Below are 25,428 nucleotides of genomic sequence, written 5' to 3'. Positions count from 1 at the left end.
AAGAACTGGTTTGATAAGAGCTTGAATGATACGATGCTCGTCAATCCATGTGGGTGGAGTCTCCAATATTTCGTAGTGTAGGTTTGAGCCGTAAACATTTGTGCCATGAGATCTCCGCTTTCCTAGCCAACCGCGCTTTTGGTATGTGAGACGTTTCATATTCCAATCTCAACTTGAGCAGTGCGATGCAGCTGTGGCGAAAAGCATGCGCATCTCTCTTGAGTCATCCCACAAGGGCCAAGACATGTTGCAAATCACTGTATCGTACACTATACTCTATCCCAAGTCTATATCCTCAAAATATCACCATTCCTATCAATACCACCCCGGAAATGATCCGTGACAACTTTCCCGCCGAGAATAGTCTCCTCGACAATCCCCTCCACGTGCTTAGGTTCAATACGGCCGTACCAAATCCCCTTACCCGCCAGCGGGTGAGGCTCTGAAGAAGTTCCGAATGTCATCTTCGGCGGGATATACACAATCACATTGCCTGCATATTTGTGTCCTCCAACATGACTGATCAGGCCAATATTGGCATGGTTGGGGCCATCCACCGTGGTTCCATCACTGCCCGCGGAGGTGAATCCTCGCACTTGCAACACGCGCTTGAACTCGCTTTCCAAGGCGGGGGCCATGATACCGCAGCGCATGTCACGACCTCCATGTCCGCATATTAACACTGTCGGAGAGTGGTTGATGTCGATTACTCCCGGGAAGTTTGATGCTAGGTCCGGTGATCGGGTCATATCTGCTTGCTTGCTTGCGGGGAGAGAGGAGTGCATGTCGTGGAGTTTTTCGGGAAGAAGATATGCGCGTACGAAGGTTGTCAGGTCGGTTGTTTGGCCGGGCGATGAGGCCGTGTTCGCAGGTATTGAAGGGATGTATTTAAAGCTAGGGAAGAGGAATGCGGAGGCGGAGGCGGGGGAGGAGCTTGCAGCTGGTGCGATAGATGAATTTGTGATCAAGACATTGTTGAAAGGCTAAAGTGATGAGATCTCAAATCAGCAAGAGTTCGCGCATTCATTATCGGGTTATACGATCCACTTACATCCAGATATGGCCCGCCACGACCTAGCAGGCTCTTCAGTCCTCTCACAAGATTGCCCCAGCCTTTGTTTTCGCCGTCATCCTCAATGCGACTTGTCCAGTCTGGCTGTCCTGTGCAGATGAGAAGCTGCTGCGCGTAGGCAGCCATTGTCCCATTTAAGGGTTGTTCATGATCGATTGGTAAATCCTCGGGCAACGCAGGCGTGGGCGGACAATTGCAGCTTGGTTCAGGGCATGTCTTGATAACGGGAAAGGGAGGAGGGATTTCCAGGCGCGCGCGCAGCCGGCTGCTGCGTTGAGGAGTACTAGACAATAGGCGAATTGTCTGGCAGTTTCGATAGGGTCGCCCGGTCCAGGCACGTGTGAGCGACTGCGTGAGTATTGGCCGCATCACTTCTGACCTTGGATAAATTGGTAGGGAGTTGAAGGTAGACAAATGAAAGGGGAAAAAAAAAGATTCCAGGTAATAAAAGAGGCGTGAATGTCCGAGTGCCGAGTCGGAGACGGAGATTGGGAACGGAGATTATCAATCCCCGCCGTTGATTCGTCTAATCTGTACGCAGTAGATCATACATAACAACTATTAACTATAGTTCTGAGCATTTAGTTGGCTTGGTTTTCCTTTGGAGAAGATAGCTAAAAACAGAAATAGGAATGCGTAGACATATATTCCGTAAAGGAATAATAAATACCAATTCCAAAATTTGTTAAGGATGAGAGTTGTAGCCAGTCTGGGGGGAAATATACTTCTGAAATAGGAAGGCTTTCCCAATACTTTGTGTAAGCTTTAGAGACATTGAAACCTAGAATATTTGTTTTAAAGGATGAAGAACCCCGTAGATGATCCCTAGTAAAGGAATATTTGGACAGAAAGTCGCCGTGCTTTCTTCGGTGCATTGCAGTGGTTTTTATATATGTAGTTGTCAACATAGGTACCCAATCCCCGAGGTCACAGTTTCAAATTGGGGCTCAAAAAGTCATTTCATAACATGCAGTTTATGATCACAATATTCCCAATCATCCCCATCACAACTGCCGATCGGAATCCCTCCAATAAATCGACCGACAACTTTTAGGAATTCTCGCGTTCGAGGAATATAAAGACCCCTCAAGAATTGGTAAAATTTGGCATTGGTGCGACCCTTTGCGAACCCCAGGGACCGAGATGGCACAGAAATATGAATGCAGGTAATGGGCTTACGGTTACTCTTGCGAATGGCGGGGCTTAGGATGAGGTTTTTTGTTGAGGCAATCCATCAGTTAGTAGACCTTTTCGCTTGGATTTGACTGGGACGCGTTAAATATGGCAGAGATGTCAATGGATGGTTACACATGAACAATTTTGAAGCTCTAAAGACTGCAGACTCTCCGATTTTGAAAAGAGATCATTCCGGTATTCCATATTGTTGCTTGCGACAGCGCACGGAAACATGGAAGTTTGAGCGACTAATCGAATCGAACAGCGGGGTCCCCGCACTGGTCATGCGATAATATGATATGCGCCGAAGCTCCGAGAGTACCAACACATCACACATGTAGCTTCTATCGAAACTTGATAGCGAAAATTCTGATCGGTTATATGGGTCAAAATTCGAGGATGTAATTGTGGGATCGACGGTGTGTTGGAACGGTAGCTAGTAGTATATCGTATGTGAGGTTTCCGCGCGAAAGTACAATAATGTACAGTCTTTTCTTGCGATCGGAGAGGGGCTCGTAACTATAACATTAGTTTTGTTGGACAGAAGTTCGACGGTTCTCTAGTCATTATTCATATTCGACACCCAACACCACGTCGCAGCAATCCAATCCAATGTCCGACCGGGGAGCAATCACAATCGAAACATCATGTGCATTGCAGTTGTCCCAATTGAGCTGCAGTCCAGCAAACGCGAACGAACGCGTAGCGAAAGATAAATATTTTGTGTCAAAAGCCTAGGGATATGGTGGATTTAGAAAAAAAAAAAGTCCATGCTCGATTCCGCTCTGAATAGCGTCATGGTTTCCATGATCTTGTTTATGATCTGATCCGGAACCTTGATTATTAGTGGATCCAGTGCGGATGTTTCTCCAAAACCTCCTCGCGAGGAGGCAATATACATAATGGGCTCTGTACGGAGTACGAAGTAGCGGGGCCGGAATTGGAGAAGGTGATACGGAGGCCGAATTTCGGCAGAAGGGCGGAAATTGCTCGGTATGGCTTAGAAGGAGAACTAGGCAGGAGAACTTGGATTGTTTTAGTACCTTGTGAGAGATTGGAGATGAGCTGGCATGTTGGAGACGCTAATCATTGTAGCAATTGATTAATTGGGATGGTTGCATTATGCTTGTATAGTTCCAACCTTGCAAGGGTAGTTTGATTTTACCCCTCATTATGTCAGCTAATTATATCCCCTGGAGTTACCCCGCCTGAGGGGTAATATAGCGTTGGACAATTTTTGGTGGGCTGATATGAGTTGGGGGAATGTAAGATGTTGGGAATACTTGTTAGCAATTTATAATATTATCTTTGTACTCCGTATAGCAGGAGATGTTGCTATGTAAAATATAGGCAACGTAATTTAGTATTAGCTACGATTGTATATACTTAAGGTAACTGTATACTAAGACTTGCAGAAGTACCCCCGTACGTTCATTCCTTTAGAGCTTTCCAAGGTTGAGCTTGTATAGTACACCAGGTCATAGTATTATACAAATAAAATGTATAAAGTACAATAATATACATGTGGATACATGGCAAGTTGTCCAAGTCCACAAATGATAGGCCATAAATTGTTGAAACAAATGTAGTCACAAAGTATTGCCCCTGTCCCTCGTGCGGAGAGATCTCCAAGTGGACTCCCAGCCCGGCTCTCCCGTTCCTATGCGTCCCTATTTTGAGGGGATGCGCAATACCTCTCCTTGTACTCCGTAGAGAGGGGGCTATATATAATCAGCTCCATTTGCTGTTCGGATGATTTCTTTTTTCCCTCATTCTATCCAACTATCGCCTATTCTCATCCTTTCTACTCTACCTGTAAGTCGATCTTTTATCCCCTTCTTCCTTATTTCCCTATGTAGCTAGTCAGGTCACATCTGGCATGCAACATTCCCCACTTTACCGAGACCTTGCCTCATCCGGTATTCTCCAACGCCGTTCCTGGGCGTTGACCTCATCGAGTATACATCTATAACAGAGTGCTGACCCTTTTTCTAGCGACTTCTTGAAAAATATTTCATAAACCTTCACAATGGTATTTATCCGCTCTCTTTCCCGTCAATTGCGACGGCCCTTCCTCTCAAGCTCTCTCAAGCCAACTATCACCTCCAGCCCATTCACTCGGGCTGGCTCTATTTCCGGTGCACGTACACTAACAGCAACTGCCAATCTTCAGGGCAAAGTTCTTTTGGTTCTCTACGATGTAAGTCATTCTTATTGCATACTTTGCATACATCAATTCGCTGACCTGGTCTTTTCTGTGATATAGGGTGGTGAGCACTCCAAGCAGCAGCCTAAGCTGCTCGGTACCACTGAGAACGAGCTCGGCATCCGCAAGTGGCTCGAGGACCAGGGTCACACCCTAGTTACTACCTCCGACAAGGAGGGCGAGAACTCCACTTTCGACAAGGAGCTCGTCGATGCTGAAGTCATTATCACTACTCCGTTCGTTTCTCATGCATAGACTTTCAAAAAGACCTGCACTAACCCTAAAACAGCTTCCACCCCGGCTACCTTACCGCTGAGCGTCTGGCCAAGGCCAAGAAGCTCAAGCTCGCTGTCACTGCCGGTATTGGTTCTGATCACGTTGACCTGAACGCCGCCAACACCACCAATGGCGGTATCACTGTTGCTGAGGTCACTGGCTCCAACGTCGTCTCCGTCGCTGAGCACGTCGTCATGACCATCCTTCTCCTCGTCCGAAACTTCGTCCCTGCCCACGAGCAGATCAAGAACGGTGACTGGGATGTCGCTGCCGTCGCCAAGAACGAGTTCGATCTTGAGGGTAAGGTTGTCGGTACCGTCGCTGTCGGCCGTATCGGTGAGCGTGTCCTCCGCCGCCTCAAGCCCTTCGACTGCAAGGAGCTCCTCTACTACGATTACCAGCCTCTTTCCCCCGAGGCCGAGAAGGAGATCGGCTGCCGTCGCGTCGATGATCTCGAGGAGATGCTCGCCCAGTGTGACGTTGTCACCATTAACTGCCCCCTGCACGAGAAGACCCGCGGTCTCTTCAACAAGGACCTCATCTCCAAGATGAAGCCCGGTGCTTGGCTCGTTAACACCGCCCGCGGTGCCATCGTCGTCAAGGAGGATGTCGCTGAGGCCCTCAAGTCTGGCCACCTCCGTGGCTACGGTGGTGATGTCTGGTTCCCCCAGCCCGCCCCCAAGGACCACCCTCTCCGCTACGCCGAGCACCCCTGGGGTGGCGGCAACGCCATGGTTCCCCACATGTCCGGTACCTCCATCGACGCTCAGGTCCGCTACGCCAACGGTACCAAGAACATTCTCGAGAGCTACTTCTCTGGCCGTGAGGACTACCGCCCTGAGGACTTGATCGTCCACAAGGGTGATTACGCCACCAAGGCCTACGGTCAGCGCAAGTAGAAAGTGTCCTTGCATGACGAAGTGTGAAGTATTCTCCGGTTGAGAGACTTCTTTTCATATTTTGTGCTTTTTATGTTCATAACAGTCCCATTTGCTCAGGATGGCATGGGCGATGCTGGAAAAGGTAGCATCTTTCACGATACCAATGAATAATATTTATAACCTTTACTTTTTTTTCCACCTTGACTTGCATTTAAGATTTCTATACTCCATATAGAGTATAATATGCAGAGTTGTGCATGATGATCTGTGGAGCTATGTCGATCTCGCCAGACTAATTGAGCCCAGCCCTTTGGTGGAGTCTAGAACATGTAGAGTTGTCTTTTTTTTTTAGACATTCTTGAATATCAAGTATTATTGGTAGGAATATACTTCCCGATATAACTTTATATGGATTGTTTCCATAAATGAAGTCCCGCTACATGCAATTGCAATAACAAAAGGACAAAACAACTCTATTTACAAAGTAGCCATGTTTTCAAAATTGGACAAACAACAAACCTAGATCATCAGGCTTGCTTGCAAAACATCCCTAGACAAAAACTCTATCCCAAGAATGCAGATATGTATGTATTTGCGAACACCGTATTCAAAATTTCAAAGCCTTACTTGCTGTCCATTTCCACGCCCTTCACGCCTCTCATCATCACTATCATCCATAAATCCCTCCTCCAAATCCCGACCCAGACGACTCTGTGTCTCCTCCAGGTTATCATGTCTCCGTTCTTCCAGCGCACCCCGCCTTACAGAATCCCTATTCATCCTAACCAACACCTCTCCTTCCTCATCGTCAATACTGATCGTATCGTGATCGGCTGTGCGCGCGCCCCACCTCCACCGAGATGGAAGGAAGAGGTACATCAATTTATCGGCTATGCGGTCGCGTAGGGATAATGTGTGCGCGGATATAGTTTGTAGGGGGAGGTATTGCGAATAACGTTGGTGGTAGCGGCGGAAGAAGGGGATTATCAGACATGTGACTAGAATGTAGATTGATAGTGCGATTGAGGCTGGGATGAGGATTGTCTGTGTGTGTATAAGTGGGCTTATTAGTTCAGTGTTTTTTTTTGATCTTGGTCTTGGGCATGGAGTGTGATTCTGCTGGGCATAACGGTGGTTTGCATGTCTTGCGCGTCGGGATAGGAGGTTTTGCGCTTACCTTGGCAAAGACACCCGCTGATGTCATGCTGGGTGTTGTAGGATTACGCTCTGCGCCTAAAAGAGGTGGTAGAGTGGTGAGGTTCGGGCGCGCGAAAGATTGCGGAGCGAGGTCCGGGGTTCCACGGGTAAATGAAGGCACACGCGGCAGGATCGGCAGATCGACAAAGCACCGGCCACTCGGGATATCGGAATTTACACTTTGGTTTGGAATACTCTTTTATATAGGGCACAATATCACATCACTTGTTACCCGAAATAGCATCGGTTTTGTATATGAAACTACATAGGCTACATGTATGTGAATGGCCACTGTATCTGTATCATGGCCTAGTCCATAAGGCGCTCTAACTGTAGCATAGTATTGGAAGATTTGGATTGGACAGCGAGTCTATCTAGTCTCAGGGGCCGCTACATGTACATATCCCTAGGGCTGATATGACCTCGGGAGATTATTACAAACAGTGACTGATTCCTAGGCATGTAGGAGCTCTGAGAGCTTCTCATGTCTTTCGTCTTTCCGGTTTAGTCCCTCCACTCATCACTTGCTGATATGAATGATCAACAGCAGATAGAGTAGCTTTGACCCTGCTGATGCCCACAGTACTCCGTAATAACTTTCTCTCGAGTGAATTAGTCCTTAATTTTCTATTTCTTCGGTACAGCTCTTTTCCCCTTCCACAGACTACGGATTCACTTGAGTGTTTCGACTCCTTAGTTGCACCCTCTTTTTGTAATATATATCTCATTGGTATGGATTTCAAACCACTTTTTAAACTATTCAAACAAGATCTAGTATGCCACATTCCAAATGAAGTATATTTAATGAATAAATGGGGTACATACATACCACATAAAGAATCAAATTTCGGAGAATATATCCCTTGCCTTCTATGATCGCTCAAGCCATGGCTACTTGTCACCATTCCTCGTGGCCTTCATCACATCCCGATCATTGCCACTTGACAGATTTATTATACCCTGAAACGCAAGCATATTCATGGAGCAGGTGTTCAGTTTGTATTGATCTGTCTCATAACTCTAATTCGGGACCACATAGTGATTATTCTTCAAATAACACTGATATATGATTGAGGATATGAGTATATATGCTCAATTTCAACAATGGGTCTTTTATCAGATTGTCTCTTCGAAACTTCGTTCATTCCAAGTCTATGCTTCGGTGGATGTCTTTCAAGTATAAGCTTACGTGATCCTAACGATCACGTGCGCGGTCGGGGAGTTTCTCCGGGGGAAGCCCCCTAATATCAAGAGGACTGATTAGAAGAACGCTCGGGCTTTGATCCTGGCGTCAAACTGGTCTTGACATTTGCAAAAAGGCTTACATGTTAATTTCCTTTTCTCCTATTTTGCTTTCCTAGTGGGGTGAGTGCCGCGAAGAAATCCGCTTACCCCTCGTCTCTCGCGACTCCGCTGTAGCAACGGGTATACTAACTAGCCAGGGAGGGACAAAAAAGAGAGCCATTTTCGCCCAATTTGAATGTCATCGTCTTTCGCCCATATCATTTGCGATCGACAGCGCCTTATTGCGACAACAAACATCTCTATCTAATACCGTTTCTAAGAGTGTTGGAGGGGCCCTTATGCTGCGCCCGGCCTCATCTTAGTGACGCCCGCCAAAATGCCAACCAGTTCACAAGCCGACAAATCCAGGCAAACATCGAGTGGAAAGTCATTCTTCGGACGGAAGTTGCACAAAGAGAAGCCAGCCGAGGAACGATATGATAATTATGGAGGTTCTTACGATAGCCTGGCACCTCCGGGAAGCGCCGCGGGCTCACGCTCGTCCCGCTATTCAAAGCGGTCTTCGATTCAATCTGTTGACATGACCCATGATTTGGACCCAAGCAGTATCGCGCACACCTCAGGCGTCATCACCTCCATTCCCTTTGAAAGTCTCCCCACCGATACCAGGACCCCGATTCCAATCGACAACATGTCCCGCCCTGGCTCATCGCGCCATGAGCCTTCGCCCCACCATATTGGAAAATCTGGAGGTGATTTTCATCAATATCCAACTGTGACCTCTACGTCTGCGCCAAATGGGTACAACTCACATCCCACTGGCCCCCGTCCGCCCCCGCACACCTCAAACAGCAACCTGAGCAGCAGCAACTCCGGCGATCGAGGTGCAAGACAGCAACAATGGGGGCGGCCAGGTAGCTCCGCAGCGAGCAGTGGGCCTAACCACAACTCTTCTATTGATTCGTCTTCCAACTCCCGCACCTCCCTCGACCAAGCCAGCATCTACTCCTCCGTTTCTTCTAACACGCGCGGTTCGAGCTACTACTCCTCGGACAATTCCTCGCGCACTCTCACAACCTCGAATTCTGGTGACCGTGTCATGTTCCCCAGCTCTAGTTCGGGCCGCTTGTCAAATGCCGGATCTTCCCACCAGAACTCTGTACCAGCTGCTGTTCCCCGGCCATCAGATAACTACCTCACTCGACCGAGAGATGACCGCATTGTGGACCAGTTGTTTCTAGAGCTGATGCAGAAGCGAGGATGGCAGAACCTTCCCGAACAGGCCAAACGGCAGATGTTGTCATACCCCGCTTCAAAGAAATGGACATTGGTACATCAGGATCGCTTAACAGAGTTGCAAGGAGAGCAAAAAAGACGACTAAATGCGCGACAAACCCATGGTCATGACGGGTTATCTGGGCTGCTTGAACGTGCTGATGAAGAAGGTAGCCCGGAGTGGTACGTGAAGAAGGTGATGGATGACACCATTACGTCCAAGCAGCTTGCTAGTTTGAGCGTCAGCTTGAGGACACAGCCAATCAGGTATGAACTACCCTTTTTCTCGATGTCATGTGCATATCACTAATAACTACACAGCTGGGTGAAGGCCTTTGTAGAAGCCCAAGGTCAAATCGCTTTGACCAATGTCCTCTTAAAAATCAACAGAAGAAAAGTCTCCGGCCCTGTTCCAGCTCCTCCTACAGGCGATAAAGATTTAGACCGGGAATACGATATTGCCAAATGTTTGAAAGGTCTGATGAACAACAAGTATGGCGCAGACGACGCTCTAGAGCATCAAAATGTGCTAGTTGCCCTTGTCACCTCGTTATCATCGCCACGCCTGAATACTCGGAAACTTGTCAGCGAGGTCCTCACGTTCTTGTGCCACTGGGGTGATGGACAAGGCCACCAAAAAGTCCTGCAAGCCATGGACAAGGTCAAACATGATCACAATGAAACTGGTCGCTTCGATGCTTGGATGCGTATTGTCGAGGTGACAGTTGACGGCCGTGGAAAGATGGGAAGTCTGGTCGGTGCGAGCGAAGAGTACCGCAGCGGAGGCATTGGAATGGAAAACCTCCTCATGGAGTATGCGGTCTCAACCATGATCCTCATCAATATGCTGGTGGACGGAGCAGAAACAGACTTGCAGCTGCGCTGTCACATCCGCGCCCAATTCACATCATGTGGAATTAAGCGTCTGTTGACGAAGATGGAGGGATTCCAGTATGAGGTTATCGACAAGCAAATTGAGCGTTTCCGCGAGAATGAGGCCATCGATTACGAGGACCTCCTCCAGCGGGAAGGCAGTAGCATGAAGGATAGCATAGAAGGCGAAGTCAAGGACATGAGCGATCCCATGCAAATTGTCGATGCAATCACTTCCAAGATCAACGGCAGCAGGTCCCACGACTACTTCCTCTCGGCTATGCAACATATGCTTCTCATCCGGGAGAACTCCGGTGAGGAAGGGCTGCGAATGTTCCAGTTGGTGGATGCCATGCTGAGCTACGTGGCCATGGACCGAAGGCTGCCTGATCTTGATCTTCGGCAGGGTCTTACCTTCACCGTACAGAGTCTGCTAGATCGGCTGCACACCGATGCTGAGGCAAGACGGGTCTATGACGAGTCTCTCGAGGCCCGGCAGATCGCCGAGGCTGCCATTGCTGAGCGTGATGAGATGCGAGCGCAGGTCGAGCTCGGCGCAGACGGCTTGGTCTTGAAATTGCAGAAGCAAATTGATGAACAGGCTGGTATTATCGAGCTGCAACAAAGGCAAAATGAATCCTTCAAGGCTGAGGTTGTAGAAGTGCAACGACTGCGTGCTCAGGAATTGCAGCGCAATGAGCTGGAAACCCGAGAACTATACCTTATGCTCCGAGATGCCCAGGATATCGCCGCTTCCAATGCCCGGAAGGTCAACAACCCTGAGACGGTGGAGGCAGCAGACCCATCCCATATGCCCGGTATCATGGACCGCGAAAAACTCATGGAACGTCTGGAACGCCAGCTTGAGCGGACTAAGACGCAGTTCAAGCTGGAGGGCAAGGTCTGGGGCCAGCATGGGCCATCTGATCGCCTCCGTGAGCTGCGCGAGAGAATGGAAGGCGAAGGAGATGACAGTGAGGACTTCGCTGAAGTTACCCGCCGAAATCTCGACACTAGTTCGCTTGGATCTGTTTACCGCAAGCGCAGCCATATCCCTACGATGGACTCAACTCTGGAAGACGAGGAGGACATTCCGATGGATAGCAATGGCGAGCCAATGTACGAGAGGCCTCGTCTGGTGGAAATGCATCGTCCTCGTTTGAGCCCTGCCCAGACTTCCGGCTTGCTAGGCGAGATTGCTTCCAAGGTTCCCAGATTTGATGCTGAAGACCCCGATGTTGTTGAAGGGGAACAGGTATTCAATCTAGAAGACAATCAAGCTGCTACAAATGCTATGCCACCTCCTCCCCCTCCCCCGGGCGGTAAGCTTGTTCCTCCGCCTCCACCGGGAGGTATGGCTCTTGCTCCACCTCCTCCGCCGCCTGGAGGCAAAATTCTTCCTCCTCCACCTCCACCAGGGGGCTCCGCTCTCCCGCCGCCGCCTCCCCCGGGTGGAAGGATTGGTTCACCTCCTCCCCCACCACCTGGTGGAATGGCTCTCCCACCGCCACCTCCGCCAGGTGGTGCCAAAGGTGTTCCTGGATTGCCGCCTCCACCTCCACCCCCCGGTGGGAGAGTTGGATTGCCTCCGCCGCCGCCTCCAGGTGGTGGTGGATTCGCTCCTCCACCTCCTCCCCCTATTCCCGGAGCCAAGGGCCTGATGATGCCCCCGCCTCCACCCCCCGGCGGCGCCTTAGGTGCAGGTTGGAGACCAGCATACATGGTTGGAGATGTTTCGCCGTCTACAATTCACATGCCATCTATCCGACCTAAGAAGAAGCTCAAGGCTCTTCATTGGGACAAGGTCGACACCCCCCAAGTGACTGTTTGGGCTGGCCACGCACCAACTGCTGAGCAGAAGGAAGAAAAATACACCGACCTTGCTAAGAAGGGTGTATTGGACGAGGTTGAGCGATTGTTCATGGCCAAAGAAACAAAGATCTTTGGAGCCAGCACTGGTGCGAAGCAGCGCACAGCCAAGAAACAGATTATCTCGAACGATCTATCTAAGAACTTCCAGATTGCTCTGTCCAAGTTCTCTCAATATCCGGCCGAGGAGGTGACTCGCATGATCATTCACTGTGACAAGGATATTCTGGATAACAGTGTCGTTATGGACTTCTTGCAAAGAGATGAGATGTGCAATATACCAGAAAATGTCGCCAAACTCATGGCACCATATAGTATGGATTGGACGGGCCCTGGCGCCGCTAGCTCCGATCGTGAACAGGATCCTTCCGAGATCACTCGCGAGGATCAGATCTATCTCTATACTGCATTTGAGCTGCATCACTACTGGAAAGCAAGAAACAGGGCGCTTGCAATGACCCGCACCTACGAACCAGAGTACGAGCACATCTCCACAAGGCTGCAAGAAGTCGCACGAGTCAGCGAGTCCTTGCGGGACTCTGTGTCATTGATGAATGTGCTTGGTCTGATTCTCGACATTGGAAACTTCATGAACGACGCCAACAAGCAGGCCCAGGGTTTCAAGCTGAGCTCTCTCGCCCGGCTGGGTATGGTGAAAGACGACAAGAATGAGACTACCTTTGCCGATCTGGTCGAGCGTATCGTGCGCAACCAGTACCCAGAGTGGGAGGGCTTCCTCGATGAGATCAGCGGTGTCATCGGCCTGCAGAAGGTTAATGTCGATCAGCTCCGCACTGACGCTGTCAAGTACATTAGCAACATTAAGAACGTACAGTCGAGCTTGGACGCTGGTAACCTGAGTGATCCCAAGAGGTTCCACCCCCAGGATCGTGTCAGCCAAGTCGTCCAGCGATCAATGAAGGATGCTAGACGGAAGGCTGAGCAGCTGCAGCTTTACCTCGATGAGATGGTAAAGGCTTACGACGATATCATGGTCTTCTACGGCGAAGACAACGCAGATGAGAATGCTAGACGAGAGTTCTTTGCTAAGTTGAGCGCATTTTTGATCGAGTGGAAGAAATCTAGGGAGAAGAACACAGCCCTAGAAGAATCCAGAAAGCGCACAGAAGCATCCCTCGCCCGCAAGCGGATCAATGTCAACCTCGCCAACAACACTCCCACCGCCGAGTCAGCGCAGTCCCCTGCTTCAAGTGGTGCCATGGACTCGTTACTTGAGAAGTTGCGTGCTGCAGCGCCTCAAGCCAAGGATCAACGAGACCGCCGTCGTCGTGCTCGCCTAAAGGAGCGGCATAACGTCCGCGTAACTTCGGGCACCAAGCCACCACCTGATTCGGGTGAGACGGAAGAAGGCGGGGAAGGAGCCGAAAAGACAGCTAATGGCGAAACCAATGGCGAGAACGGTCTGCTCAGCCCTCCAATCACCGGAGAGGAAAATGGCAAGCAGGAAGCTCAAGTGTCTGAAGGCGAAGACGTTGCGGATCGTGCCGCCAGCATGCTTCTTGGTCTGAGAAGTAATTCGGATGCAGGCGGCGGCGAGCGCCAGAGACGGAGAAGAGAAAGCGCAGACGAAGAGCGTCGTAATCGCCGCATGAGGCGCCGCAATCCCGGTACAAGCGGGAGCAAAGATAGCGCGGATGGTTCTAGTGGCCTTCCTACAGTTCAAGAGCCTGCTTCTCCTTCGCATACAGACTCGATGATCACAGACGATCAACAACTCCCTAGCCCGCCTAACGAGTCTCAACCTCCGCCTTCAATTGTCGTGTCGGAGCAAGACGATTCATTATCACAGGACCTCTCGATTGACGGTTCCTCTCCTCACAAACCAACTGATTTGTCGGATTGAGCCCACTACGGACAGCCGATTTAATTTAATGTTTTATCGATTCCCATTGATGACGCACCGGATCCATACCTCAATGAGTTCCATCGCCATCCACACCACCACTCACTCACTACTACTACAACCGCACTCGATTGTATAATACCCATTCCCTACCTACACTACTCTTTGAGCCGCCCTCCTTGATTTGACGAGCCGAGCATGGTGTGATGATACCATTTCTTTGTTTCTTCTTTTCCTTTTTCTCCTAACATTATCCCTTCATGTGCAATCATTGCCTCTTTTCTTTTTGTCATCCATTTCCGCATACCCACCTGACACCCACACCCTGTCTCTCCCCCTCTCTCTCTCTTTGTACATAATCTCTTTTCCCCCTGTCTTCATCAAACGCTACCTGCCATGGAAATGTCGCCATGATTGGAGGGCGTATCATCGAATTGCATATTGAGCTTGATGTTCAGTGTTCCCTACATTGTCGTCTTGTTCTTTACTTCCTATTTCGGAGCGCAGGCGCGATCATGTTTTATATCTGCTGTGTATCCTTGACCAGAGCTGCATTAGATGGACTGCCATTACTTATGCTGTTCAGGATGAGGATCTAAATACCCGCAGTTAGACAAAATCTACATATGTTCTCGGTCTCTTCCAATGTTGTCACACTCGTAGTTCGTACTCGCCCATGACGGGTATCTTGTATAGTTCTTATCAATCACGTGCATGTTTTATCGCAAGATAAACATCGAGCCAACATTTAAATATTTAAACATTTGAAAACTCTCTCGATATTTACCAATATTTCGTTGGTTTAATCTTGCGCATGCGAGCGTCTCGCCGAGCACTGCGTTGGGCCTCTCCCTTCGGCATACCAACGAGTCAACCATGGCAAACAATACCAAATAAATTCTATATCCGACGTCATGGCTTTCTCTCCGAATCGCCAGGCCCCCGGCGGACTCCCGGACAAGCTCGAGCTTTCTCGTCGACTCGCCCTGCTAGGTTCATGTTAGATGGAGACTCTACGATCTATGCGCTCTCCACTGCAACTGGGCGAGCAGCCATTGCAGTTGTGCGCGTATCAGGTCCGGCCTGTGCCTCGGTATGTATTCCCTGAAAGATAACCCCAAACCACCAAATCACCAGACCAAATCACCAGACTAACAACGCCTAGATATACAAAAGTCTCTGCCCAAATCACCCTCTCCCAAAACCGCGCTATGCAGCCCTTCGCACCCTTTATGACCCAACCCAACCCCCAACTGCAAACACAATCCTCGATGCCGGCGCCCTAGTCCTCTACTTCCCCTCCCCACGAACTGCAACAGGCGAAGACATCCTCGAACTACACATCCACGGCGGACCCGCAATAACAAAAGCCATCCTCTCAGCAATTGCACAAACAAACACCCCGGAGCAAACAGTGCGCTACGCTGAACCAGGCGAGTTCACCCGCCGCGCCTTCATGAACGACCGCCTCAGTCTGCCTCAGATTGAAGCACTCGGTGACACACTATCCGCCGATACCGAGCAGCAGCGACGGCTGGCTGTACGCGGCTCGAGCGACGCATTGGTGAAGCGGTACGAGCGATGGCGGCAGGGCCTGCTGTATGCGCGCGGCGAGCTGGAGGCGTTGATTGATTTCTCCGAGGACCAGCATTTCGATGAGTCTACCGAAGAGCTTGTTTCGTCTGTTGCGGGCCAGGTGCGCGCGCTGAGCGTCCAGATCGGTTTCCATATTGCCAATGCGTCGCGGGGGGAGTTGCTCAGGACTGGTATTCGGGTTGCGCTATTGGGTGCGCCCAATGCTGGCAAGAGTTCGTTGCTTAATCGGGTTGTTGGGAAGGAGGCTGCTATCGTTAGTACCGAGCAGGGGACTACGAGGGATATTGTTGATGTCGGGCTTGATCTTGGGGGATGGTATTGTAAGCTTGGGGATATGGCGGGGATTCGGGCTGAGGGCAGTTCCGGCGAAGGAGTTGTGATTGGGGCTGTTGAGAAGGAGGGTATTCGTCGGGCTAGAGAGAGGGCTTTGGAGTCCGATGTCGTTATTGTGGTTGTTTCGCTGGAAGACACTGCCACTGGCGTCCGGCTATTCGTTGAGCCGGAGGTTCTTGGTGCTGTTAATGACTGCGTTGAGGCGGGCAAATGTCTCGTCGTGGCTATCAACAAGTGTGACAAGCTACATACTCCGTTGGAAAGTAGTGTACCGCAGTCATTGTTTGACACCATCCACGACATCTTCCCTTCTGTTCCGGTAGACCGCGTGTTTGCCATTTCCTGCGAGGAAGCCAAGCGGGGAGCATCGTCTCTCAATACCGCCACAGACCCGGGTAATCTACAGGTCTTTCTACGTGGACTAATTACGACTTTTGAGCAGATTGCCTCGCCCCTTGGCGCGGACGGAGATGGATGTCAATATGATATTTCTTATTGGGAAGATTCCCTAGGTGTCACACATCGCCAAAGCTCTAATTTACAAAAATGTCTTGATCATCTGGACGACTTCCTATCTCAAGCCTCCTCTGTCGAATGCCTTGATGAGTCCTCGAGTGAGAAACAGCTCGGCTCTCTTTATTCCCATGCTGAATCTGAAGTTGATATTGTTACTGCTGCGGAACATCTGCGCTTTGCGGCTGATATGCTGGCCAAGATCACAGGAAAAGGCGAGAGTGGAGATGTCGAGGATGTTTTGGGAGTTGTATTTGAGAAGTAAGTACTAGGGGATGCTGTTCTTGCTTTGCTGATCCAGATGATGAGCTGACTGTCGTAGATTCTGTGTCGGCAAGTGAACGGTTCGATTCAAGGATGGCTCCAATGATGAGGCTGGCTTGCAACGCTGTCTCACGATGAAGTATTCGTGATAGAAATCGGTTGCTGATTGCAATCGAGCTGATTGAAATGATTGCTGGGAGTGCATTGTCCATCATGCACGTTCTGGACCCCCCAATTTTGGCCGAGAGACAGAGGCTTGGGGCATGGGCAGTTGGCAGGGGCATTGTATCCTCCTCGGCCCATTGCAGGAGACATTATGATGAATGATTTAGGCAGAGATATTTGGCAAAATATCTTGAAAGTGGTAGATTGGAGATGATGTGTCGGCGAGGAAACTGTAACAAGCCGATGCAATTGTGTATGAATAGCAGCCCGATAGACTAATAATGTGTAAAATGATAAAAACAAGAGCCACCTCTACCGATTAGCAACCTGATACTTATAAGGAACAAAATGGAATCCCAAAATCGTCTGCCTTGGTCGCCAGGGCCCCCATTCCTGATTATCATCCTAGGCACCCAGAAACGAACACCCCGAGTCCATTTCCAAAAATTAGCCCCAATATCTCTATGCAGAGAGCTCTGTCAAACATGAATGATCTACATATCTGAGTCAGGATCTGGGTACGGTCTCCGTAAAGTACTTACTTAGGATTCTTGGTCCAAATATACCCCATACCAAAACCCAGCACGCCCTAAATAGCACGCCGTAAATCGATATATTCAGGCTTTGGGGCTATTATTGTCCTCATGAGTGCTACGGTATCATGAATAATTCAAATTCTGAGGCGAGCTTCAGCTGGGTAGTCCTGTAGATAGCGAGTTTGAGGTTGAAACATGCTTCTTGGGGGGATGTAGATCATCATGATCACATCTCACACTTCAGGTATTTCTATGATTGTTTTTTTTTATTGGCTCTCCAGTCTCTTTATTATTTACTATTGGACTAAAATATTCAATATTCCAACCTTGGAATGTTTCAATTCCAAACCTCATGTCAGATCTAAGAATAGTGGGATAGCTGCATGGAATGACGGTTCCTTCTAGAAGGATTGTAAATAGCACAGCAAATAGTAAGAGAAAAAGAGCAAAAAGTCCCGAAAATAAAAATAAAAATAAGAAACCCACGTTGCGCTGCAGAACACTCAACGTCATGCCTTTGCCCTGTCACCGGGGCTGACAATCTTGGAGGTTCCTTGCAGCCTGAGACAATAATGAAACTGGACTCCTAACTTTGCTCGGAAGAAGAAGAAAAAAAGATGTATTTCTAGTCTATAATCTTGAATAAGCTAATAGTCTGGTAGGGGCTGGTTATGTGTAGAGTAGACCGGATAACCGCCGATGTCTGGTTGTGCAGGGTGTACTATGAATAGCTTCATTATCCCTGTCAGTCCATATCCATGTGGGTTCTTCCTGTAGGGTCTCTTTTACCTTTATTCAGTTATAATTACTTTCCTTTGGGGGTTTGTTTAGCCTTGCTTTTTTTTGTGTGTTTCTTTTACCTTCCTTTGTGTTATTCCTTTAGTTTGTCTATTGTCTAGGGCTTTCCATACATGTATAGGACGATTGCCCGAGAAGGAACCCTTTAGCAGTTGAGCACACACTATGATCCTAATATATAGAGTCTCACTTTGTCAAGTATTCTATCAATAGCAATACTGGTATACAAACAATACAAAATGGAAGAATTCAATAAATATGGATGTTATTTGGAGATGTCAGCTATTCTACCCATCCATACATTACGCCATTGCCTTTTGGATTCTAGAGAAGAGTTACCATGCCTCACCACACTGTAGCTCATCCTTGCTCCATGCAGAACAAATAAAAAAACAATCCCATATCCAGTCTCTCCCCCTGTCAAGCCGAGCAAACTGATCCTCCTCAACGCGCTCACATAGTATCAAGCAGCCCACCGCAGCTCCAGTGGCGAGCTGGCTTCAGTATTAATGGTACAAGAGACTTAATAGTGGATAAAGTCAGAGCCAGGGCACTCATAGTACTCAATGTAAAAGTTACGGAGAGCACCGAGACACTCAGAATTGTTCAGCAAGTATGAGCAGGAAGGCGTATGCTCGACATGGTGAAAGAGGTGAGAAATTTGTGGAAATTGAGCACCACATTTGAAACAGAAAAATGGATTCGCGTCGCGTAGACGGTTGCCATAGAACCCATACTCAGGACACTCGAAGGCGAGGGTGCGGATGCGATCCTTCTTCACGCAGCGACCGTCTTCAAGGTGAAAGAGGATGCCAGAAAACCCAATCCACTGTGTTGCACAGAACCAGCATTCGTAGATTGGAAGATGAAGAGGATTGTTTTGGTCTTGGGGTGCTGCTGGGTGATACATGGTGGATGATTGACGACGTGGATCTGAAGTGGACGAAAGTTGTGAAGATTTGTTGATGAACGGCCGACGATGGATGACGGACGATGGACGGACGTTCAATAAAAAATGATGAACGTATGATGAGAAGTGAAGGAGGGAAAGAGGAGGAGGTCGAGTTCTGTCCGTTATATAGTAGAGTACATTCTGTTTTGGGAGCCTTCTCTAATTGCTACTCGATCACTTCCTCTTTCATCTATGAGATATTTCTCTTTTTTCTTCTTAGTTTGTTAAATGATCCGCGCCCTAATAGCATATTTGATCCTAGTTAGATCTAGATATCCGTATATCAGCTCCTCTCGGTGCTTGATCATGAAGTTCAAATCATAGAATATCCGTCTCAGGGTCACTAGGCACTTTTAACTTGTTACATTCTCAGAATAGAGATATGCCAGAGGATATTGCCATTATAACAGACATCTTCGAACCATGCTTAGACTCAATAGTTACTTCTGTGACTGCCTTTAAGCCTTCCAATGTTGCAAGGTTGTCCAATCAGAACCATTCCCATACGACATACAACCCTCTACATAAAGAGGACCTACACTTCCAAGTTTAGGCCATAACCACATCTCAATTCAAAAATGAGTAGCCTGGGATTTATATTGCTGGATATACTTCGGAGACAAACACTGCAAACCAGTATATTATAGCACGTGACTCTTTCGCCGATGTCGGTTCTATTGCCTTTGTTTTTGGCGTATAACTATCTCACTTGTTCAATAAGAACTGAATCTACGAAAAGAGCAATTGGACTCAGGAAAAGAACTACAACATAGATATTCTATTCTATCTACCTTGTACATATACCTGGAAAGAACAGCCATTCCATACTATACAACGTTGCATATGCCGATCAACCCCGCCATTTCAACGTTAATCTCGAATAGATTAGCACCCTAGACAATTAGAATCCGATATACTAAGTCTGCGATATATCTATCTCTAAGGCGATTTTAGTCAGTACAAACCATTTGAGGGAATGATTTTGCATCTTCAACTTCCAAGACAGTGAGTCAATGGCTTGTACTGAACTGACTCATACCCCGCCGTTGCCAGGAATGACATATAAAACAGTCAATTGGATGTGTGAACGCGGATCTGGTGAATATATTAGGCTGCACATTGATATTTCAGTGAGTCCTGCGATTTTCAAATATAAGTAGCTATATCTCTTCTTACTTTTCCTGCAAGGTTGATCCACTGCGGTCCACAGTTTGGTCCTTTTCTCTCCCGCTTCTGCTTTTCTCTTTTACCTCAGTCCACCTCAATTCATCTCATCATGCCTTCCCGACAAGAAATCTCCTACTTTGGAGCTGGTCCAGCTCCCCTCCCTACTTCAGTCGTCGAGACCGGTGCGAAAGCATTCGTCAACTTCAACGACGTCGGACTCGGACTCGGCGAGATCTCGCACCGCTCGCCCACCGCCAACAAGATCCTCAACGATGCCAAAGCCAACCTTGCCGCCCTCCTCGACATCCCTGATAACTATGAGATCCTGTTCATGCAGGCCGGAGGCACTGGCGAGTTCAGCGCTGTCGTGCAGAACCTCGTCCCTGTCTGGATTGAGCGCCGCCGCCGCAAGGCCGAGGCCGACGTGAAGAAGGCACAGCCCGGTGCGGAACAGGCCCAGGTCGACGAATTGGTCTTCCAGAGACTCCAGAAGGAGGTTGACGAGGATCTGAAGCTCGATTACCTCGTGACTGGATCCTGGTCGCTCAAGGCTTCCCAGGAAGCAAGCAGACTGATCGGCTCGAAATACGTGAATATTGCCCTTGATGCTCGCAAGGCTAACGACGGGAAGTTTGGAAAAATTCCTGCCGAGGATTCCTGGTCGTTGACCCCTACCAAGAAGGAGGGCGGCAAGGGCTCTGCGTTTGTCTACTTCTGCGACAACGAGACCGTCGACGGTGTCGAATTCCAGCAGTTCCCCAAGTCATTGGAGGCTCAGGGTCAAGATGCTGAAGATGAGCGCCTCGTCGTCGCCGACATGAGTTCTAACTTCATCAGCCGGAAGGTTGATGTCAGCAAATACGCTGTTATCTTCGTACGTTGGCTTCAATCTCTCTGCGTTATAGGAATGGTACTCTAACAATATATACAGGGTGGCGCACAGAAGAACATCGGTGTTACTGGTATCACCATTGCCATTGTTCGCAAGGATCTCCTCCCTCCTCAGACCGCGACTCTTCCCCCTGCTCTCCTCCACCGGTTGAACATTGGCGGTCTCCCCGGCCCAATCGTTCTCGACTACGCAACCATCGCAAAGAACAACTCCCTCTACAACACCCTCCCCATCTTCAACCTCTGGATCGCCGGCCAGGTCATGGCCGACCTGATGGCCGAGTTCAGCACTCAAAAGGTCAGCGGCCAAGAGGAAGTCGCCAACAAGAAGGCGCAGCTTATCTACGGTGCTTTGGACAAGTTCCCGCAATTGTATCAGGTTGTTCCTGATGCCAGCGTCCGCAGCCGCATGAACATCTGTTTCCGCGTGGGCGGCGGCGATGATGCAAAGGAGAAGGAGTTCATCGCTGGCGCTGAGAAGCGTCTTCTCCAGGGCCTCAAGGGTCACCGCAGTGTGGGTGGTATGCGCGCCAGCAACTACAACGCGGTTCCATTGGAGAACGTACAAAAGCTAGTGAAGTACCTCGAGGACTTTGCTACATCACAGTAGATTACTTTTGGAGATAATATCGGTGTTTGAGCGAATTCAACCTGGGGCTTTTGGCCAGGAATGTGTGATGGGTAACGAAATAGGACGCTCTAATGCGTCCAAGACAGTTGCGACTGTTTATTCAACATAACTCCCAGTATATCCATGCTATATATATGTTTTAATGACAAAAGCGTTCCGACATTGGTACAACAGCGGTCCAAAAGCCCGAGAAAGCACTCAGAGCTTCCAAACACTCCATTCTTTGAGGTCAAGTTCCTTGATGACTCCCTTTAGGGGGCCTTGGAGTTCCTGGCCTTGCGCCCACAGCTTGGGCCCAGCCATGTAACTGATGAACCCCTCAGGGCCGGACACCAAAATCAACTTGCTCTTGCGAGAATCACTTGTGGACGCTGGGGCAATAGCACCTCGGATATCTTCCTTTCCAATGAACGTATTTTCCTCGTCCAAATAATAATCCACAGTCACCTGCCCGGGAAACTGGGACTTGAGCGCCTCTAGCTCTCGCACAATAATAGAAGTGCCTTCTGTTCGCACATCATTCACGGCATTTTCCAATGTTGTTTGATGACTCTTCGACGAGTTAAACCACCCAGAGAACCAGCCTTGTCGTGGCTGCGGCTTCAGCGAGTCACTGTGACCACCAGCGCAGTCATCCTTCAACCGGTTCGCCCACAGTATATGGATCTTCGGCCGACGCTCTGTGTGCGTGCGATTTAAAAGAGAATACGCAGCCTGCAAAGCCGGCGCAATCCCCGTTCCACCAGCAATAAAGAGAATATCTTCCGTTTCCTTCGGAATCGCGCATTCGATCTTGGGTCCACGCATCTCGACGTCAGCGCCTACATCGATGGAATGCAGGTATCGCGAGACTTCTCCAAAGGGATCCTTCCGAATAAAAAACCGCAGACAGCCCTCATTCTCGTCGTCGACGCTTAGCGACGTCGCCGCCGTCGTAGGCAGTGGCGTGTAATCTCGTCCAATTTGTAATTGTGGTTGCTTGAACATCACACTCCAGACTCCTGTCTGCCATGCTTCTTCGTAGACATCGTAGTTGCCGTCGCTGTGTTTACGTGGCCGCAACGTGAATAGGCTGCTGGTTGCTGACACGGGCTCGCGTGATACAAGGCTGTATTTGGTAAACGTTTCAGGATTCAAGGTTGCGGATGATTTGTTTTGAGATCGGATATAGGCGCCTGCGCCTGCTGCTGTTGCGCCGACGAAGACGATGCTTAGCCAGCGGCGCGAGTTGGAACGGGAAGACTTTGGTGACGTTCGGGTTGGGGCTGAGGTTGAAGCATAGCGCACAGGCCGAGCTACAGCTCTGAAACCCTGGCTGCTTTTACAGCATAAAGATGGTAAGTTGTTCATGTGGAAGTGCAATTGGAGAGAAAAAGAAATCGCGGAGGGGAAATTCGAAGATCTAGGCCAGGAGAGAGCCGATTGGATGATCGACAAGAAAATACACCCCTTGGTGGTTTCCTCTTCACTTCAACTCACTTTGAGGATTTCTCCTATTTACAGACTTCACATTCTCGACATCGACATTTTCTTCAGGCAATGGAGACTCCCCTTGGCCACTCGTGACGACATACCTTTCCGCCATCCTCTCTCCCCCCCCTTGACGAACATATACCACTGGACACAAAGAGACAATGTCGAATACATATCAAGGCAACAGGAATGGCACTCTCGCCGCGCCTCGAGATTCACTTGAACTCGCCTCCCTTGCATCCTCATCTCCCGGCTCCGTAGGCGGGTCCTCACGCTCCTCCTCCCCCGATGGCGTCTCCTCATCCCGCAAGCTCTCCCTCGAGAACGAAGATCCTCTCGCAGAACCGCATAACGATGCCGAGCTAGGAATAGGTCGCCACAGAGCTCATAGCACATATTCCATATCCTCAGCTTTCGATTTCGGGGGTACTCTATTCCCGCTATCGCAAACACAAGGTGGCTACGCGCCCCTAGGTACTCCGTCCACAGACAGACCAGGGTTCACAGATGGATCGCTAGAGCGGAATAAGACATTGACATACCTGAATGGGCTGTCACTTATTGTCGGACTAATTATTGGATCTGGTATCTTCTCCTCGCCTAGTCAGGTCAATGCGAACGCGGGGTCGCCAGGCGCCTCGCTCATCGTTTGGGCCGTGGCTGGTCTATTGGCCTGGACGGGTGCTGCTAGCTACGCAGAGCTGGGAGGAGCGATTCCGCTGAATGGAGGCTCGCAGGTCTATCTGTCTAAGATATTTGGAGAGCTGACAGGCTTCCTGTTCGCATGGTGCGCCGTGTTAGTACTAAAGCCTGGGTCTGCGGCGATTATCTCTCTCATCTTTGGCGAATATGTTGTTCGCGCGTTTGTGGGCGCTGATGTGAGCGATCTCAATCCTTGGATCAACAAGGCTGTTGCATTTGGAGGGCTTCTGACAGTGACTCTGCTCAACTGCGTCTCCACCAAATTCGCCACCCGCATTGGTGATTTCTTCATGTTCTTCAAGTTCATTGCTTTGCTGGGTGTCACCGTCATTGGTATTGTAGTCGCTATCACTGGCTTCTCAGCTGGAGGAGATGCGAATGAAGAATGGAAGACGACAGGATGGTTCGAGGGAACCAACACCGAGATCTCTGGTTTCGCAGTAGCCCTGTACGCAGGTCTCTGGGCATTTGACGGCTGGGACAATGTAAGTTGACGCTCAGCTATTTCCAAAATTCTTTTATTCACACACATTGCAGACCAACTATGTGACGGGCGAATTCAAGAACCCAAACCGCGATCTACCACGAGTCATCCACACCGCGATGCCGCTGGTCATCCTGTCCTATCTGCTCGCCAATGTCGCATACTTCCTTGTTCTTCCTCACTCTACCATTGAGGCGACTAACACTGTCGCCGTACAATTCGGAGCAAAAGTATTCGGCCCCGTAGGAGCCCTGATTCTAGCTCTTGTTGTCTCGGCCAGTTGCTTTGGAGCCCTCAACGCAACCACCTTTACCAGCGGCCGACTAGTCTACGCTGCGGGCAAGGAAGGGTATCTTCCCGCAATATTCGGCCGAATCGGTCTCCGTGCCTCCCCCTCGCAGGGCCCTCCAGCAAGCAGCCGACTACGCCGCCGCTCCTGGGCCCGTAAGTCCCTCTCCCGTGTCTTTGGCGATGAATCCAGGTTCGGCTTCACGCCGATCTATGCCATGGCATTTAATGGCGTCCTGACAGCCTTCTACATCGTCGTCGGCGAGTTCGGCACCCTAGTCACTTTCTATGGTGTAGCTGGATACACCTTCTACTTCCTCACCGTTCTCGGCCTGATCATCCTCCGTATCCGTGAACCCCAGCTGGAACGTCCCTACCGCACCTGGATCACCACACCCATCATCTTCTGCTGCGTGAGCCTGTTCCTCCTCAGCCGAGCTGTCATCTCCGAGCCCCTGCAAACGCTCATCGTCGTCGGCTTCATCGTCACCGGCGTCCCTGTCTACTACTGGCGTATCTACCAGCGAGATGGTCGGATTGACCTTCCCAGCTGGAAATTCTGGAAGCGCGATTCCCGATAATTTCGGGGGAGCTCTCTGTCCGCTCTGATCTTGTTTGCTCTTATGATTGTGATACTCATGCATATATAGCTGGGGTGTACGGCACGGAGTGAAAACTGTCTTTTTCGTTTGTGTGTATTC

General features: G+C 49.5%; 9 protein-coding genes across 9 annotated transcripts; 5 read left to right on the top strand and 4 right to left on the bottom strand.

The window, feature by feature from the left end:
* Positions 1 to 287: 287 nt before the first annotated feature.
* Positions 288 to 1,441, bottom strand: N7479_002619 (sucrase/ferredoxin-like domain-containing protein; the record flags this gene model as incomplete). Its single annotated transcript, XM_057250316.1, has 2 exons — positions 288 to 983; positions 1,052 to 1,441. 2 exons carry the CDS (start codon positions 1,439 to 1,441, stop codon positions 288 to 290), a joined length of 1,086 nt encoding a protein of 361 aa, XP_057114748.1.
* Positions 1,442 to 4,277: 2,836 nt separating this feature from the next.
* fdh (formate dehydrogenase (NAD+) FDH1) lies at positions 4,278 to 5,629 on the top strand (the record flags this gene model as incomplete). The annotated part of the gene is made up of 3 exons (XM_057250315.1): positions 4,278 to 4,448; positions 4,515 to 4,690; positions 4,744 to 5,629. 3 exons carry the CDS (start codon positions 4,278 to 4,280, stop codon positions 5,627 to 5,629), a joined length of 1,233 nt encoding a protein of 410 aa, XP_057114747.1.
* Positions 5,630 to 6,226: 597 nt separating this feature from the next.
* Positions 6,227 to 6,815, bottom strand: N7479_002617 (uncharacterized protein; the record flags this gene model as incomplete). Its single annotated transcript, XM_057250314.1, has 2 exons — positions 6,227 to 6,655; positions 6,789 to 6,815. The coding sequence occupies 2 exons, from the start codon at positions 6,813 to 6,815 to the stop codon at positions 6,227 to 6,229; spliced, it is 456 nt and encodes a 151-aa protein (XP_057114746.1).
* A 1,614-nt stretch (positions 6,816 to 8,429) lies between these two features.
* Positions 8,430 to 13,934, top strand: N7479_002616 (formin sepA; the record flags this gene model as incomplete). Its single annotated transcript, XM_057250313.1, has 2 exons — positions 8,430 to 9,595; positions 9,650 to 13,934. 2 exons carry the CDS (start codon positions 8,430 to 8,432, stop codon positions 13,932 to 13,934), a joined length of 5,451 nt encoding a protein of 1,816 aa, XP_057114745.1.
* Positions 13,935 to 14,748: 814 nt separating this feature from the next.
* N7479_002615 (tRNA modification GTPase) lies at positions 14,749 to 16,641 on the top strand (the record flags this gene model as incomplete). The annotated part of the gene is made up of 2 exons (XM_057250312.1): positions 14,749 to 15,027; positions 15,100 to 16,641. 2 exons carry the CDS (start codon positions 14,749 to 14,751, stop codon positions 16,639 to 16,641), a joined length of 1,821 nt encoding a protein of 606 aa, XP_057114744.1.
* A 2,021-nt stretch (positions 16,642 to 18,662) lies between these two features.
* On the bottom strand, positions 18,663 to 19,049 carry N7479_002614 (uncharacterized protein; the record flags this gene model as incomplete). Its single annotated transcript, XM_057250311.1, has 1 exon — positions 18,663 to 19,049. The coding sequence occupies one exon, from the start codon at positions 19,047 to 19,049 to the stop codon at positions 18,663 to 18,665; it is 387 nt and encodes a 128-aa protein (XP_057114743.1).
* Positions 19,050 to 20,367: 1,318 nt separating this feature from the next.
* N7479_002613 (O-phospho-L-serine:2-oxoglutarate transaminase) lies at positions 20,368 to 21,759 on the top strand (the record flags this gene model as incomplete). Its single annotated transcript, XM_057250310.1, has 2 exons — positions 20,368 to 21,132; positions 21,190 to 21,759. 2 exons carry the CDS (start codon positions 20,368 to 20,370, stop codon positions 21,757 to 21,759), a joined length of 1,335 nt encoding a protein of 444 aa, XP_057114742.1.
* Positions 21,760 to 21,978: 219 nt separating this feature from the next.
* On the bottom strand, positions 21,979 to 23,130 carry N7479_002612 (cytochrome b5 reductase family protein; the record flags this gene model as incomplete). Its single annotated transcript, XM_057250309.1, has 1 exon — positions 21,979 to 23,130. One exon carries the CDS (start codon positions 23,128 to 23,130, stop codon positions 21,979 to 21,981), a length of 1,152 nt encoding a protein of 383 aa, XP_057114741.1.
* A 284-nt stretch (positions 23,131 to 23,414) lies between these two features.
* Positions 23,415 to 25,308, top strand: N7479_002611 (putative amino acid transporter; the record flags this gene model as incomplete). The annotated part of the gene is made up of 2 exons (XM_057250308.1): positions 23,415 to 24,440; positions 24,493 to 25,308. The coding sequence occupies 2 exons, from the start codon at positions 23,415 to 23,417 to the stop codon at positions 25,306 to 25,308; spliced, it is 1,842 nt and encodes a 613-aa protein (XP_057114740.1).
* Between the last annotated feature and the right edge of the window lie 120 nt (positions 25,309 to 25,428).

Source organism: Penicillium vulpinum (assembly GCF_028829585.1).
Source record: "Penicillium vulpinum strain IBT 29486 chromosome Unknown utg000001l_segment0_segment0, whole genome shotgun sequence".
NCBI lineage: Eukaryota > Fungi > Ascomycota > Eurotiomycetes > Eurotiales > Aspergillaceae > Penicillium > Penicillium vulpinum.
Note: the sequence above shows the minus strand (reverse complement) of the source record. Positions and strands in the feature narration are given on the sequence as shown.